Source organism: Silurus meridionalis, chromosome 12 (assembly GCF_014805685.1).
Source record: "Silurus meridionalis isolate SWU-2019-XX chromosome 12, ASM1480568v1, whole genome shotgun sequence".
Taxonomy (NCBI): domain Eukaryota; kingdom Metazoa; phylum Chordata; class Actinopteri; order Siluriformes; family Siluridae; genus Silurus; species Silurus meridionalis.
In genome coordinates this window covers 6,925,591-6,939,354 of record NC_060895.1, presented here as the reverse complement: position 1 = coordinate 6,939,354, position 13,764 = coordinate 6,925,591, and the positions used below count along the sequence as shown (strand labels likewise).

General features: G+C 35.9%; 1 protein-coding gene across 1 annotated transcript; it reads right to left on the bottom strand.

The window, feature by feature from the left end:
• Nucleotides 1-4,107: 4,107 nt before the first annotated feature.
• Nucleotides 4,108-9,157, bottom strand: zgc:113279 (uncharacterized protein LOC553749 homolog). The gene is given in 11 exon segments (XM_046863329.1): nucleotides 4,108-4,113; nucleotides 4,459-4,541; nucleotides 4,544-4,621; nucleotides 5,115-5,175; nucleotides 5,272-5,418; nucleotides 6,873-6,978; nucleotides 7,544-7,713; nucleotides 7,716-8,155; nucleotides 8,230-8,254; nucleotides 8,341-8,462; nucleotides 8,735-9,157. Coding segments are annotated over 11 exon segments (1,464 nt in total). The 5' UTR covers nucleotides 8,961-9,157.
• Between the last annotated feature and the right edge of the window lie 4,607 nt (nucleotides 9,158-13,764).

The window sequence follows — 13,764 nt, the reverse complement described above, 5'->3', positions numbered from 1 at the left end:
GATGAACATCTAAGAAACTTCAGGCCTTGTTTGCCTTGTTTGATATGGATGAGAGTATTGCAAAAATAAAGAAAGTATTGCAAAAAAAGAAAGAGGAGCATGAAGGTTTGTATCACATTTCAGCCTAATCTGATTTTTTTTTGGCTTTTTGTAACTAATTAACCTCTTTTGATGACCACACACATTTACAGATGTGCTTAAAATCTATTATGATCAACCATGAATTAAATCCGTAAACCAGCTCTGTTGTCTAGAAATGAACAGAAGTGTTTTAAAAAAGTAAAAAAAAAAAAAAAGGCACTTTTGACTCTAAGAAATAACTTTTCACTCCGTTTCTTTGTTCTATCATTTTCAATAATTTGATTCTATACTACACATACCAATTTAATTATAGCTTAGTGTTAGATGTGCAGAAAGAAACACAAGTAATAGCTTCAAATGTAAAAAACAATTAGCAAAAAAACAATACAGCATTCATATTGTAAGATATAAGCTAAAGGGCCTTAAGGTTAGATTCAGTGTTACAGAAACAAAGAATGCACAGCTTTTCAAACTTAGTGATGACATCATTAGTTTGGAAGCTGAATGTTGTTAATGCAGACTAGCTAACAGCAGCTAAAAGAATATGTACAGACTCTCATTGAACTCCAAGGCAGCCGCAATGGACTTCTCAAACACAGTTTGCGAACTCTCCAGGTGACAAAGCTAACTAAAAACACTTGTGTACACTTGACCTTTGCCTTAAATATAGGTGTGATTGTTGTGTCCACACAATTTATTATTTAATGTACATTATAACTATTTCAGCATCTGAACTTATGCATTCAATTTAGCCAGCAGTCAGTCTCAATCTTTTGTGAGCACACCCTTGCTTTTGTTGGTAGTCAACAAAGTAACAACAAAAAAACAGTACTAGAATGTTCAGATACAAGGCTGAGATGTTTTTTTTTTTTGTTCTGAGCTGTGCAGTGGCAACCCCCAAAATAGACTGATTTTTGTAACGGTGTTGGTTTATTTAAGACTTATATCCTGTGAGAAACTGAAAAAAACCTGTATTATATAAACAGTCATTATTCACATAAACTGTTTTCATTTTACTAAATTTATAATCAACTACTCGGGGCAATATGTTTTACAAAAGTATATTGTGTTTGGAACACAGCCTTTTTTGTAACCTTCACTTCCAATTTATTGTTGAACCAGAAACGTGCTTGACAAGCACTGAGAGAAAAAAATAGCGTGCAAAGACGTACACCACAGCCCGAAAAATATCCAAACAGAAAGTCACAATATGTACCAGCCTGGGCGTTTAAAATGGAGCCAAACTTGTTTGGCGTCAATGCAGGTGCATTCAGTTACATGTAATCGCCTCCAGGTCTCTGTGTTTTTCCTGTAAGTGTGGGGTGAAGCTGTGGCATATAATCGCTTTCTAATCTATGAAAATGTCCTCATGAAGTCAGTGACCACAGGTTGTGACAATAATGAGAAAAAACAGAAGAACAAATCTAAATGTAATAGGATTAATGACAATTTTGCTAATTGTAAATTGTCCATAATGTACACAGGCAAAACAAATTATAAATGCTGTCACATTTTATTACATTGTGAAAGGTAAAGTATGGATATGACAACGAAATACAGTAATACCACATTCCAAACAACAAAAAAACATATGTATTATAATCTTTTAAAATCACCGAGACTGAACATATAAGTTCAGATCAAATTGAAAAAAAAACACACAAAAACACCATAAAATCAACAGTAGTACCTCTTTTAAATTGGTGATGGCTGAGTATTTGACATCAACTTTAAACACTAGAATGAAGAAAAAAAAAACCCACACAAAACACTAAAATGACTCCATGATAAGACTTGGGAACGTGTGCTTTAAGGGAAACACTTAAAATGAAATGTATTTTGAACCACCACCAGAAAGTGTAACCTCTTTAAAAAGTAAAAAAACAACCCCTAACATAATCCTAATACCAATTAATAACTAATAACTTTTCGATAACCCTTATATCTAATATTTATTTTACGAATAAACCACAAAACAGACTAGTTTAATTTGCTACAGTTCCAAAAGTAAGTGTGCACCCAGTGTTAAATCCTAAATTCAGCTCTATTTTCACAACAATCCTGTCCAGGATAAAGCAGTTACTGAATGTGATTACGTTTTAATCGCTCGCTTTAGGAGGAGCACCTGCTCATTTATTCACGTCATCAACTAAGCAGGTGGCGGCAGCAAAAATCATACAGACCATGATCTTCTGTTATTGTTAATATCAATCATCTTTATGTCGACTGGCACTTTTAACTGAGACATGCATGCTGTCAGCAGATAGGCTGGTTTGAGTATTTCATAAACTGCTTATCTCTCGGGATTAGCACACACAACAGTCTCTAAAGTTTACACAAAATACTACAAAAAACATGCATTGAGCAGAAAGTCTGCAGGCCGAAATATCAAGTTGATGACTGGATTGGTTGTAAATCAATCAAGCACTTATTACAGCTGTGGTGAGCAGAAAAGCATCTCAGAACACACAACAGATAAACCTTCATGTGAATGAGCTATAGTAGCAGAAAACCACATCAGGTTTTACACCTTTCAGCCAAGAATAAGTATTTGAGGATATCGTGAACACTTAGACAGGTGAAAAACAGCTGTGTTTCCTTTCTTACAAACTGTCTAGTTCGGTTGAGTCTGTACCCATGATAGACTCAGATTCCTATTTTTGACAGTAATAGAACCCAATATGATGTTCTGCTCATAGCTCAAACCAATCATTCTATCAACAAGGCATTTCAACCCACATAACTATCACTCATTCATGTTATTTTAGTTTTTCACACTATTTTTGGTTAGCTCTAGAGCCTGTTCTGCAAAAATCCAAGGAGATCAGCAGTTTCTGAAAATGCGCAGATCCACCCACCTGGCACCAACACTGATGTCGTCACTCTTTTCTTTGTTTTGATGTCTAATGTAATTATCAATGAAAGCTTTTCACCTGTATCTGATTGTTTTTGTTTTGCATTGCTTAGATAATTGCCTAATTGTGTTATTACAAAAATGGATGGTGTGCATGTGTGGGTTTACTTTGTTTCAGGTCCAGGCTATGGGTCTATTTTTGACCAAATTTTGACATACCTACGTATATGCAACACTTACTACAATTAGCTTAATTAAAATTGAAACTAATTTAAGAGAAAAAACTAACAGTTATCTAATTTGATTAAGATTCAAAATAATATCTAAAGTAGTGCTCAATAAGCCATCACTTGCTATATATTAGATTACAAAACTCACTTACCTAATTTAATTAAGATTCAAACTAATAAAGCTTTTAACTAAATAAAGACTTAAATGGTGTTTTTTTTTTGTTTTTGTTATTTTAAGGTAGCGCTCAATAAGCTACCATTTGCATCTTAGATTACAGAACTAACAGTTCCTGACTCATTTCTAATCACAATTGACTTTATCTAGTATTTTTTAATCAAATACCCGATTAAATATGATTGGTTTAGTCTTGTAGAAAAGATTTACACATGTATTTGATGTTCAAAATACTCTATGATCAAATATTTAGATACCATTATATTACTGTATCTGCATTTCTGTAGGAAATGCGTTGAGATTATTTCGGTTTTTACTCTAAAAGCACATTCAAACATTGAAACAAAAAACATTGAAACCCTAACATAATAAAATACAACAACGTGGCTTATGGTTCACTACTTATCAGTTTTTAAAACAGTTTTGCTATTTCAACATAACAAACAGTGGAAGTTTCATAGAAACCAGCTGACTCACAACCATATGTGTTATTAGCTAACTAAAAGGACTCAAAGAACCTCTAGTCACAATAACTCTCTTTGGTTGGTTAATACATAGCTTTAACAATACCACGTTAAAAAGGTAAAATATATCTGCTTTTCTGTGCTAAGTTAAAACTTGTATTCACCCAAAAACTTTACCGTCAGGAAACAACAAAGCTTTGTGTGATCGACACCCGTCACACCTGCTCCAAGTAGTTGTGCAACTGGACAAACCACTTCTAATTGACCAGACAAACAGGATACTCACAAGGCTGCAAAATTTCTTCATACCTGCACAGGATAAAAAAAAAAAAAATGTAAAACAAACACACAAAATAAATAACTTTCTTCAAATCTTCAAGTCGTTGTTACTTAGTGAACACGGTGTGTCAAGTGTGTCAATGTGACTTTACTGTCTCTATAGCTTCTGCCCCGGCTGTTAATGACCAAATTTCTACATTATTCTCACCAATAAAACATAATGATAGGTTTCATGATCCGTAATAAGAAGCACTTAATTCATGAGGGTGAGGAGTGTTGTTGTTTAGTCAAAAGAGAAATTCGCATAAACTGTAAGATCAAATTGGTGACATTCACAAAACTTGTGACTCACTTCACCATCTAATCTTGTCTTACCAGACACTGCATGCTGCATTCCATCTGCAGGAGGCATTTAAGGGTTTCCATCATCTGCTCTTTATGGAGGGAATGCACTTTGCCTGGCCAACTGTCACACTTGTCCCCAAATCACCAACTATGTTCTTCAGAGCGACTGATGCAAGCTGCAGTGCACTTAGCCCTAAAAAGACACATCATATGTGCACTCACATCACACCTGCTTTCTGAATAAATGGTGAAAAAACATTCATTTGATTCTTAATCATGACTATTATTTTTTTTTTTATCCTTAATAGTAACATATAATAGTAATAACAATAGAAAAAAAATAAGCAACAATTTAGCATTACGTTTTGTTGAGTACATTTCGTAATTTAGCATTACGAAATGTTGAACAAACAAATTCTAAATCCACACACTTTGTTTATTTACTATTGAATAGGTCATCTATACAATTATTGCATCAGAACGAAGTTAATCTTTCCAAACATGAGCAGCAAGACTGAATGTGTGTGCGACAAATATCTTTCCCAAATAGGTTAAACAAGATCATAAAAATTCTCTAATGCCAGACACTGGAACAGTTAACTACCATCTGTGATGCTTTGTTAAATATTCTTGGAATTTTTTAAGTATAGTTGTTGATTAGTATAATGGAAACCATTAGAACATACCATTATTATCTCTTGCTTCCAAATCTATGTAAGCTCCATTTTTCATGCAGCTTTTCAGAACCTGTTTGGAGAAAGTCTGCTATTGAATGAATTTGTTCTGGTGAACATCACAGAGTTGATGAAGTATACTTGTACACTTGAACTGTAACATGTCTACCTCTAAAACTCGGATGTATCCGTTTTCTGCACTGAGATGAAGGCATGTTTTTCCATATTTATCCCTTTCATTGATGTTTGCACCAAGGGAAATTAAATCAGCAAACATGAGGTGATGATTCCTCTGTGCAGCTAAGTGCAGAGAAGTCTACAAAGACAAATATGATGACATAAGAAATAGCACACACACACACACACACACACACACACACACACACACACGCACACACACACACACACAGCGATCAGCCAGAACATTGAAACCACCTTCCTAATCTTTTTAATTTGCACCACTCACTTTTTCAGTCCAGAAGACAAAATAAATTTAGTTTTTAGATTTTAGTTCATCAGATCTTAACAAGTTTCTATCAATGAATACATGAGGGCATTCTGACCAACTTCATTACAATGTGAAAAGCCACTCAACAGATCCATTGGTGTCCAACTACTAGCCATTGTACACATCACAGTGGATGTCTGTGCACTGCATGCAACATCATCAGAGCTTAATCCCATTCCAGTCAAAAATCGATTGATCCCAGTAGAAAAGCAGGAACATTTGTACCAGAATCAGTAGGATTCCCCCCACAATCATTACCCTTCAATACAACACACTATATAATGTCTTGTAATGACAAAACAGCTCTGGCCTATCAAGAAATAGACTCTACAAGACCGCAGTCTTTCACCAAGACATTACCTTAAAATCCATTAAATACTATATAAGTTGCAAGGTGTGGCCTCCAAACAGCTTGAACTCTTTGACATGTTTCTCAAAGCATTCTTGAACAAGCTGTTTAGTGTGACAGGGAGCATCATTATGGTATAAGAGAACACTAACATTAGGTAATATAAGGAGTGTACTTGATATGCAACAGTTGACAGGTGTTACGGGGTCAAATTCATATGAATTCCCAAACCCAAGGTTTTCTAGTGAACATTGCCCAGCACATCACATAAGTTAAGTATAGCATATGCACCTGACCATCCACAAGATATCAAAGAAAACATGATTCATCAGACCAGGCCAACTTCTGCTGTTGCTCCATGGTCTTAGCATGACTCTCTGATCACATTTAAGGAATTTCTGCTCTGTGGTATCAGACCAGATAGGCTAGCCTTCACTACCCACTTGCATCAGTTATTCTTGGGCTCGTATGACACTGTCACCAGTGTCCTTCCTTAAAGCATTAATGGTTAGTATCTATTACTGCCCACCAGGAACACCCAACAAGACCTAGCATCACTCCATGCTCTGACTCAGTCTCCTCGCACAGTTTTGGCCTTGTCAAAGTTGCTCTTATTTTTAAGATTGCCCATTTTTCCTGCTTCCAAAATATCAACTTCAAAAGGTAAAATATATCTGACCCATTGACAAGTACCAATGTGATGAGAGAATCATGGACTTGTACACATCAGTGGTTTTAATGCTGTGACTGATCATTGTTTGTATGTGGTAATTATTAAATCATCATAAATCTGGTTATCAATGCATAAATTACAATCTAATTAGCCAGGTATACAGTAGATGTATAACCCATGCAAGTTAGTGTGTCTCAATAGAGTATTTTAAAATGTGTATGTTGTGTGTCATAACATTACCCTTCCCTCTGCATCTTTGCTGTCCAGTTTGTTGAGATCTGCCATCCGTCTGGCGAAAACATACACAAGAGACCGTTTGCCCTCATCAACAGCTCGGTGGAGGAGTCTGTGAGGAAATTATGTATACAAATAATGGCAATATATTGAGAAAACATTGAGAAAACATTCTGGTACTGCATGGCTAAATATAAATAATTATCCTAAATGAAAGATCAGTCATTTTGAAAACATTTCAATTCTGCACCTTTACAAGACTAATAGCAAAGTGAATTCTAAAATAATAAAGTTTGTTTCATGAAACTCAATATCCAAGGAAGAGTCACTTTATGAGTGGAATTGTTCAGGGAATATAAACCAGATCTGCTACGCTATTCACTGGGATTTGGAAGTGTTTTAGGCGTTCAAGAATGAGGAACAGTAATCTCAATCATAAGATTTATAAAAAAAAAAAAATGTATGGACCATTCAAATGTATTCGAATTGTTTAGTTATACATAATAAATACAAATGCTTCATTTCAATTACAGATCTTGTAAGATTTCCAGCAAGAAAATCTGATAGAAGGGGAGCAGTCATAGCCTTTAGCATATTGATTGGCATAAAATAGTAGCTCTTGCGCTTGCGCTGGTTATACAAACACAAAATTACGATTAAGGATCGAAAAAACTTACGTTCTTCCCATCTCATCTTGCGTAAGAAGCTCTTGATTGGAAATAATGTTCAATATATGTTCCTCTCTTTCAATTTGGGTCCAGAAGTGTTCCATACTGTTCCACTGCTCCTGCAACAAGTATGAGTTGAGTGGACTTCCTATTTTGTGTGGTGAATCCCACTGGTCCATCTTGGAGCAAAATAGTTTTCGTCTGGAGATGGGACCTGCACTTTGCTGTCACCTGGAGAGCAGGTCATTTCATGCTGCCTTCTGTGTATAAAGTAATCTGACTCACCACTGCTGTTTTTGATCTTGGTGTCTGTGAAGAGGGAAGCAGCATGGCTATGTGCAGAACCATAGATTCCAGGTGGCAAAGGGAACTTTTTAGTGGCTGTATTGCAAATTGGAATTGGAGGTGATGCATCTTGAAGCCCTTGCTGAGATATGGTCTTAGCCCAGAACTTGTTTTCAAGGTCAAGATGGTTGCTTGGCTGTATGGAGGTACTAGTCTTAAGGTCTTCTTCCAACACCTCCACTATAATGGCAAACTCATCTTCCAAACTCTTTGTTTGACATTTACCTACAAGCCTATTTCTCCGACCACCACTTATGTTCACTCTTTTTTTGTCCCCTAAAAAGAATATTGACATTTAAAACAAATGCTTCAGGTGGAATAAACTGTACACACTGTGAATTTATTCTAACCTTTTGATCCTTTGTTTTCTTTCATCTGGAGATCAAGGGAGCAAAATATATAAAATTAGATAAATGTCATTACTCAACATTATATATGTTAGAATTAAAAGTTATTAATACCTGCATTTCTATTGGGTCCATTCCTTTGGCTATGCGAATATCTCTGAGCATATCTTTTACAGGCATTCTTACTCTGACTCCCAGGTATGTCCGATCTGCTTTGGTTCTCAGAGCATTTTTACCTAAAAAATATGTCTTAATGAGTATAATTCTAAACAAGTAAGTGGGACAAGAACAAGATGTTTCTTACAATTATATGGCAATCATTTGTAACCAGAAACTGTCCAATTATATAAGTGTCATTTGTTGTGAAGATATGTGAAATAGGTACTAACTTGTCATTTAATTCACATTTAACCAGCCAAAAAAAATGATATAATTATTACCATGAAAGCACAAGTAAATGTATCAGTTTAATCTAGACAGTCCTTCTGGAATGAGAATTTTTACCCACCTTTTGGAGAAAACGATTCTTGCTCAGTAATTACAGCAAGGTTACATACTTCCTCATCCAGTCCTGTAAGAGCTGATGTCGGTGAATTTGTTTCATTCATGTTAAATGCAAGGTCCCCGGGAAGTGGTGAATGGTTGTATGAACAAGCTCCATATTCTTTCTCGTTTCCCTCACAATTTACTGGTATCATTTTACTTCCTGTGTTCCCCTCTCGACTCCTCACCATGTTTAGCTTACCTCTACAGCACACAAAAAAAAAATCTGTCATATTTTAAGCCAGTGGTAAAGCAAGAATCCTTGTAAGAAGTTGTTTTGTTTAAAAACGTAAAAAAAGCCATGTTTATAGTACCATTACCATGCGTGTTTCTGTGCGTGTCAGTATGTGTGTGCGAGTGTGTGCGAGTGTGTGTGTGTGTATGAAAGGCTGGTACCTGCCTGGGATGACTCGTGAAGGTGTGACTGAAATATAAGGCTAAAAGAATGTTGAACAGCCTGCAGCATTTTCAACCTGTCTTGTCAGGACAGTTCTCTGATTGAGAAATAAACACATGATAGGCATAATAACACTAATAAACATAAAACAAACATAAAAACAAACCTAATAAACTGAAAGTGTTCAGTCAGTTCATCTGTAGATTTTGCCTCAACTAATGTGATCAATTTTAGTCTATTTCATATTCAAACATAGCAGGAAAGGCTTGTGGCCATACAGTTGTGTTCAAAATTATTCAACCCCCAATGCTGTAAATGGTTTTAGGGAATTTAGTGTACATTTGTAATTGTATTCAGAATGAAATCCTACAAGGACTTCTTAAAGAACCATATGCAACTAAAATGACATCAATTAGTTTTGTAATACAGTAGTAAATGTTTCTTTTGTGAATTCTTCATTGACATAATTATTCAACCCCTTAAAGACTACCACTCTGAAGAACAGAGGTTCAATGAAGTGTTTTCAATCAGGTATTGAAAACACCTGTGGATATCAGGGAGCAGCAATAAAGCCTAATAAGGACCAATTAGGCAGCTTTAAAATGACTGTGATACTCAGCTCCTTCTAGACATTTACTGGTGTGGTTACAAACATGGTGAGGTCAAGAGAATGGTCCAGGAAGACAAGAGAACAGGTGATTACTCTTCACAGGAAGGGCAATGGCTATAAGAAGATTGCAAAGATGTTAAACATACCAAGAGACACCATAGGAAGCATCATTCGCAAATTCAAGGCAAAGGGCACTGTTGAAACGCTACCTGGTCGTGGCAGAAAGAAGATGCTGACTTGACTGCTGTGCGCTACCTGAAGCGTAGAGTGGAGAAAAGTCCCCGTGTGACTGCTGAGGAACTGAGAAAAGATTTGTCAGATGTGGGTACTGAAGTTTCTGCTCAGACAATACGGCGCACCCTGCGTAATGAAGGCCTCCATGCCAGAACTCCCAGGCGCACCCCCTTGCTGTCCCCAAAGAATAAGAAGAGTCGACTGCAGTATGCCAAAAGTCATGTGGACAAACCACAGAAGTTTTGGGATAGTGTTCTGTGGACTGATGAAACAAAATTAGAACTGTTTGGGCCCATGGATCAACGCTATGTTTGGAGGAGGAAGAACAAGGCCTATGAAGAAAAGAACACCTTGCCTACTGTGAAGCATGGCGGGGGGTCAATCATGCTTTGGGGCTGTTTTGCTTCTGCAGGTACTGGGAAGCTTCAGCGTGTGCAAGGTACCATGAATTCTCTTCAGTACCAGGAGATATTGGATGACAATGTGATGCAGTCCGTCACAAACCTGAGGCTTGGAAGGCGTTGGACCTTTCAACAGGACAATGATCCCAAGCATACCTCCAAGTCCACTAGAGCATGGTTGCAGATTAAAGGCTGGAACATTTTGAAGTGGCCATCGCAGTCACCAGACTTAAATCCGATTGAGAACCTCTGGTGGGACTTAAAGAAAGCAGTTGCAGTGCAAGCCTAAGAATGTGACTGAACTGGAGGCTTTTGCCCATGATGAATGGGCGAAGATACCCGTAGATCGCTGCAAGACACTTGTGTCAAGCTATGCTTCACGTTTAAAAGCTGTTATAACTGTAAAAGGATGTTGTACTAAGTACTAAGATTGAATGTCACTTGGGGGTTGAATAAAACTGATAATGATGTGAGCTCAGAAAAGACATTTGTGGTTATTTCATTATAAATGTTATGTTATATTTGTCTGACCTACACGTGCCTCTTTGATTTAATTGTAAGCAGGATGACTGAATGATCATAATCAATGTCAAACCGACCAAAACAATCAATTTCAGTGGGGGTTGAATAATTTTGAACACAACTGTAGCTTTTGGGGTGGTAGGTCAAATAAATTCATAAATTTCCTGTCAGAAATTTGAAAGAAAAATAGTAAAATAATAAGTTAATATAAAGACATAAAAAAAATTTGAGCAGTGGTATATTGCATATATTTATAAGTAATCTCGTTGCTACAAAGACCAAAGATCAATGCATGTGGATCTTCATAATGTAAGCGAACATTACCAGTGTAGGCCACCAGAAGTTTAGACACACGTTCTTCTTCAATCGTTTTTTTTTCTATTTTTATTGTTTTCATTCTATAGTAATACTGAAGGCATTAAAATTCTGACAGAACAAATATAGAACTTTGTAGTAAACAAAAACATGTTAAAAATCCCAGAATATGTTTATTTTCAATGCTTTAAAGTAGCCACCTTCTGATTTGATGACAGATTATCATATTCTTGGCATTATTTTATAGTCAGCCTCATGAGGTAGTCACCTGGAATAGTTTACCAACAATCTTGAAGAGGTTTCCAGAGGTGTTAAGTATTGTTGGCTGCTTTTCCTTCACTCTCCAGTCCAACTTATACCAAACCATCTCAGTTGGATTTAGATCGGGTGGTTGTGTGGCCAGGTCATCTGATGCAGCACTCCATCACACTCCTTCCTGGAACAATAATGCCTACATAACCTAGAAGTGTGTTTGGGGTTATCACCAAGTCACCAACAGTGTCACCAGCAGAGCAACCCCACACCATCACACCTCATCTATGCTTCACAGTGGGAACCACACATTGGGTTCTTGAGATTTTTCTGGCTGACTGACCTTCATTTCTTGAAATCATTGAAATCCTTTTCTCTTCACTTAATTATTGTTTCAGAGTGGGACCCAACGTTGGCTTTTGCCTGACCCTTTCCTCTGCACAAGGCAACTGATGGGCTAAGGCATTGCAAAAATTGCCACAAATGAACTCTTGACAAGGCACACCTGTAAAATGAAAACCATTCCAGGTCACTACCTAATAAATCTGATGGGAAAATCTCATGAGCATCAAAGCTAAATGTAGCTACTTTGGACAATCTAAAATGTATTACATATTCTCAGTTGTTTAACACTTTTACTATGTTTACTACATTTACATTTACATTTACATTTGTGGCATTTAGCAGACGCCCTTATCCAGAGCGACGTACAAAAGTGCTTTGAGTCTCTAGTAATGAATAAAACTACACTGGTACGCAAGATTACAAACTTAATATAAATATAACTCGAATTCTACATAGTTCCCTGTGTTTCATAGTTTCGTAGTTCATAGTTTGGATGTCTTCAGTATTATGTATAATAAATAATAAAAATAAAGAAAAAACACTGAAGGAGAATGTTGACTGGTAGTAAAGATGCAGTAAGGAACTGCATCTGGCAAATCATATGAAAATAGGTTTTTACCATCTACGTAGATAAATCGACTTTACAATATTTTTTGGTGGGGTTTTTTTGCCAATGAAGGAGAAATTTAAAAAGATGTAAGGAAAGCTGATGAAATGAACGCTGTCTCTAAACCAGAGGTGCCCAAATCTTTTTCTATAAAGGGCCAAGCATCAAACTTGATTAAAGGGCTGTGGATCTAAAGTAAATTTTGCATTATACCAAATTGTATAATATTCAAGTTCAAGTTGCCATGGTTCCCCTTGTTAATGATTTCATAATATTTAGAAATAAATAAATATATAAATAAACAAACAACAAATAAATAGGAAACACTACTTTGTAATATGCACAACTAACGCAGTTTTCTTTTTTTTTAAAGATTCTTGTTTTTATGTTTTTAATATTTTTCAATGAAACAATAGAGTTTAGTGCCTAATACAGCTATTCAAGCTATAAGCAATAAAGCCATATGCTTGTTGTATCAGTGATCTCTAATGAGGACATGAAACTGGTCCTTGTTTATCCCCCCAAAAAAACCAACAAAACAACCCGAAATGTTATGCAAAATCAAAACTGAAGGTCTGTGTCAATGTATTTTTTTTCCACCCTTTACCCCGTCTTTTTATAAATGGCATGACGCACCAAATCAAAGGTCACCAATGGCCAACTTTGGCCTGCAAAACCCTAGTTTGGGCATTTTAGCTATATACAGTAATGCTAAACTGAACTGACCTGAAGCTAAATTCAACAGGATAATAATAATTTTAAGTTGTGATCCTGTAAAACAGTGTAAGGCTTTGATTTGCAGTGTATGATTAAGCTTTTTTTTTTGTTAGAAATATTGCCCGATTTTATCTCTTTTGATATAGATGTATGAATTTCACACTGACCATTGTACAGATGTGCATTTGACCTAATTTTTGCAGACACTTGCTATGAAATAGGATAATACATTTTAATGTTTGCATGATTTCATGTCAGAGATAAGTAAGACGGCTAAAACTAGTCATATCATGACATCTAGTGGTGGATTAACATGATTTACCAGCAACACATCTTGTGATATTAAAAATGCTAATTAACTTAGAAAATAAAATGCTTGTAATACCAGCTATACTCGTAAAAAATATAGTACACATATTACACATATTTATACTGTACTGTACATATAAATATATGACTTAATCCAGTAACGGCATAAATATAACTATCTGGAAAAATCATGTACAGATTATAATCCTGTCAAATTGTCTGCCTTTTTGTGGTAACAGTTTGGGACAAAACCACATATGGCTGGAAATGTCAGGTATCCCAATAC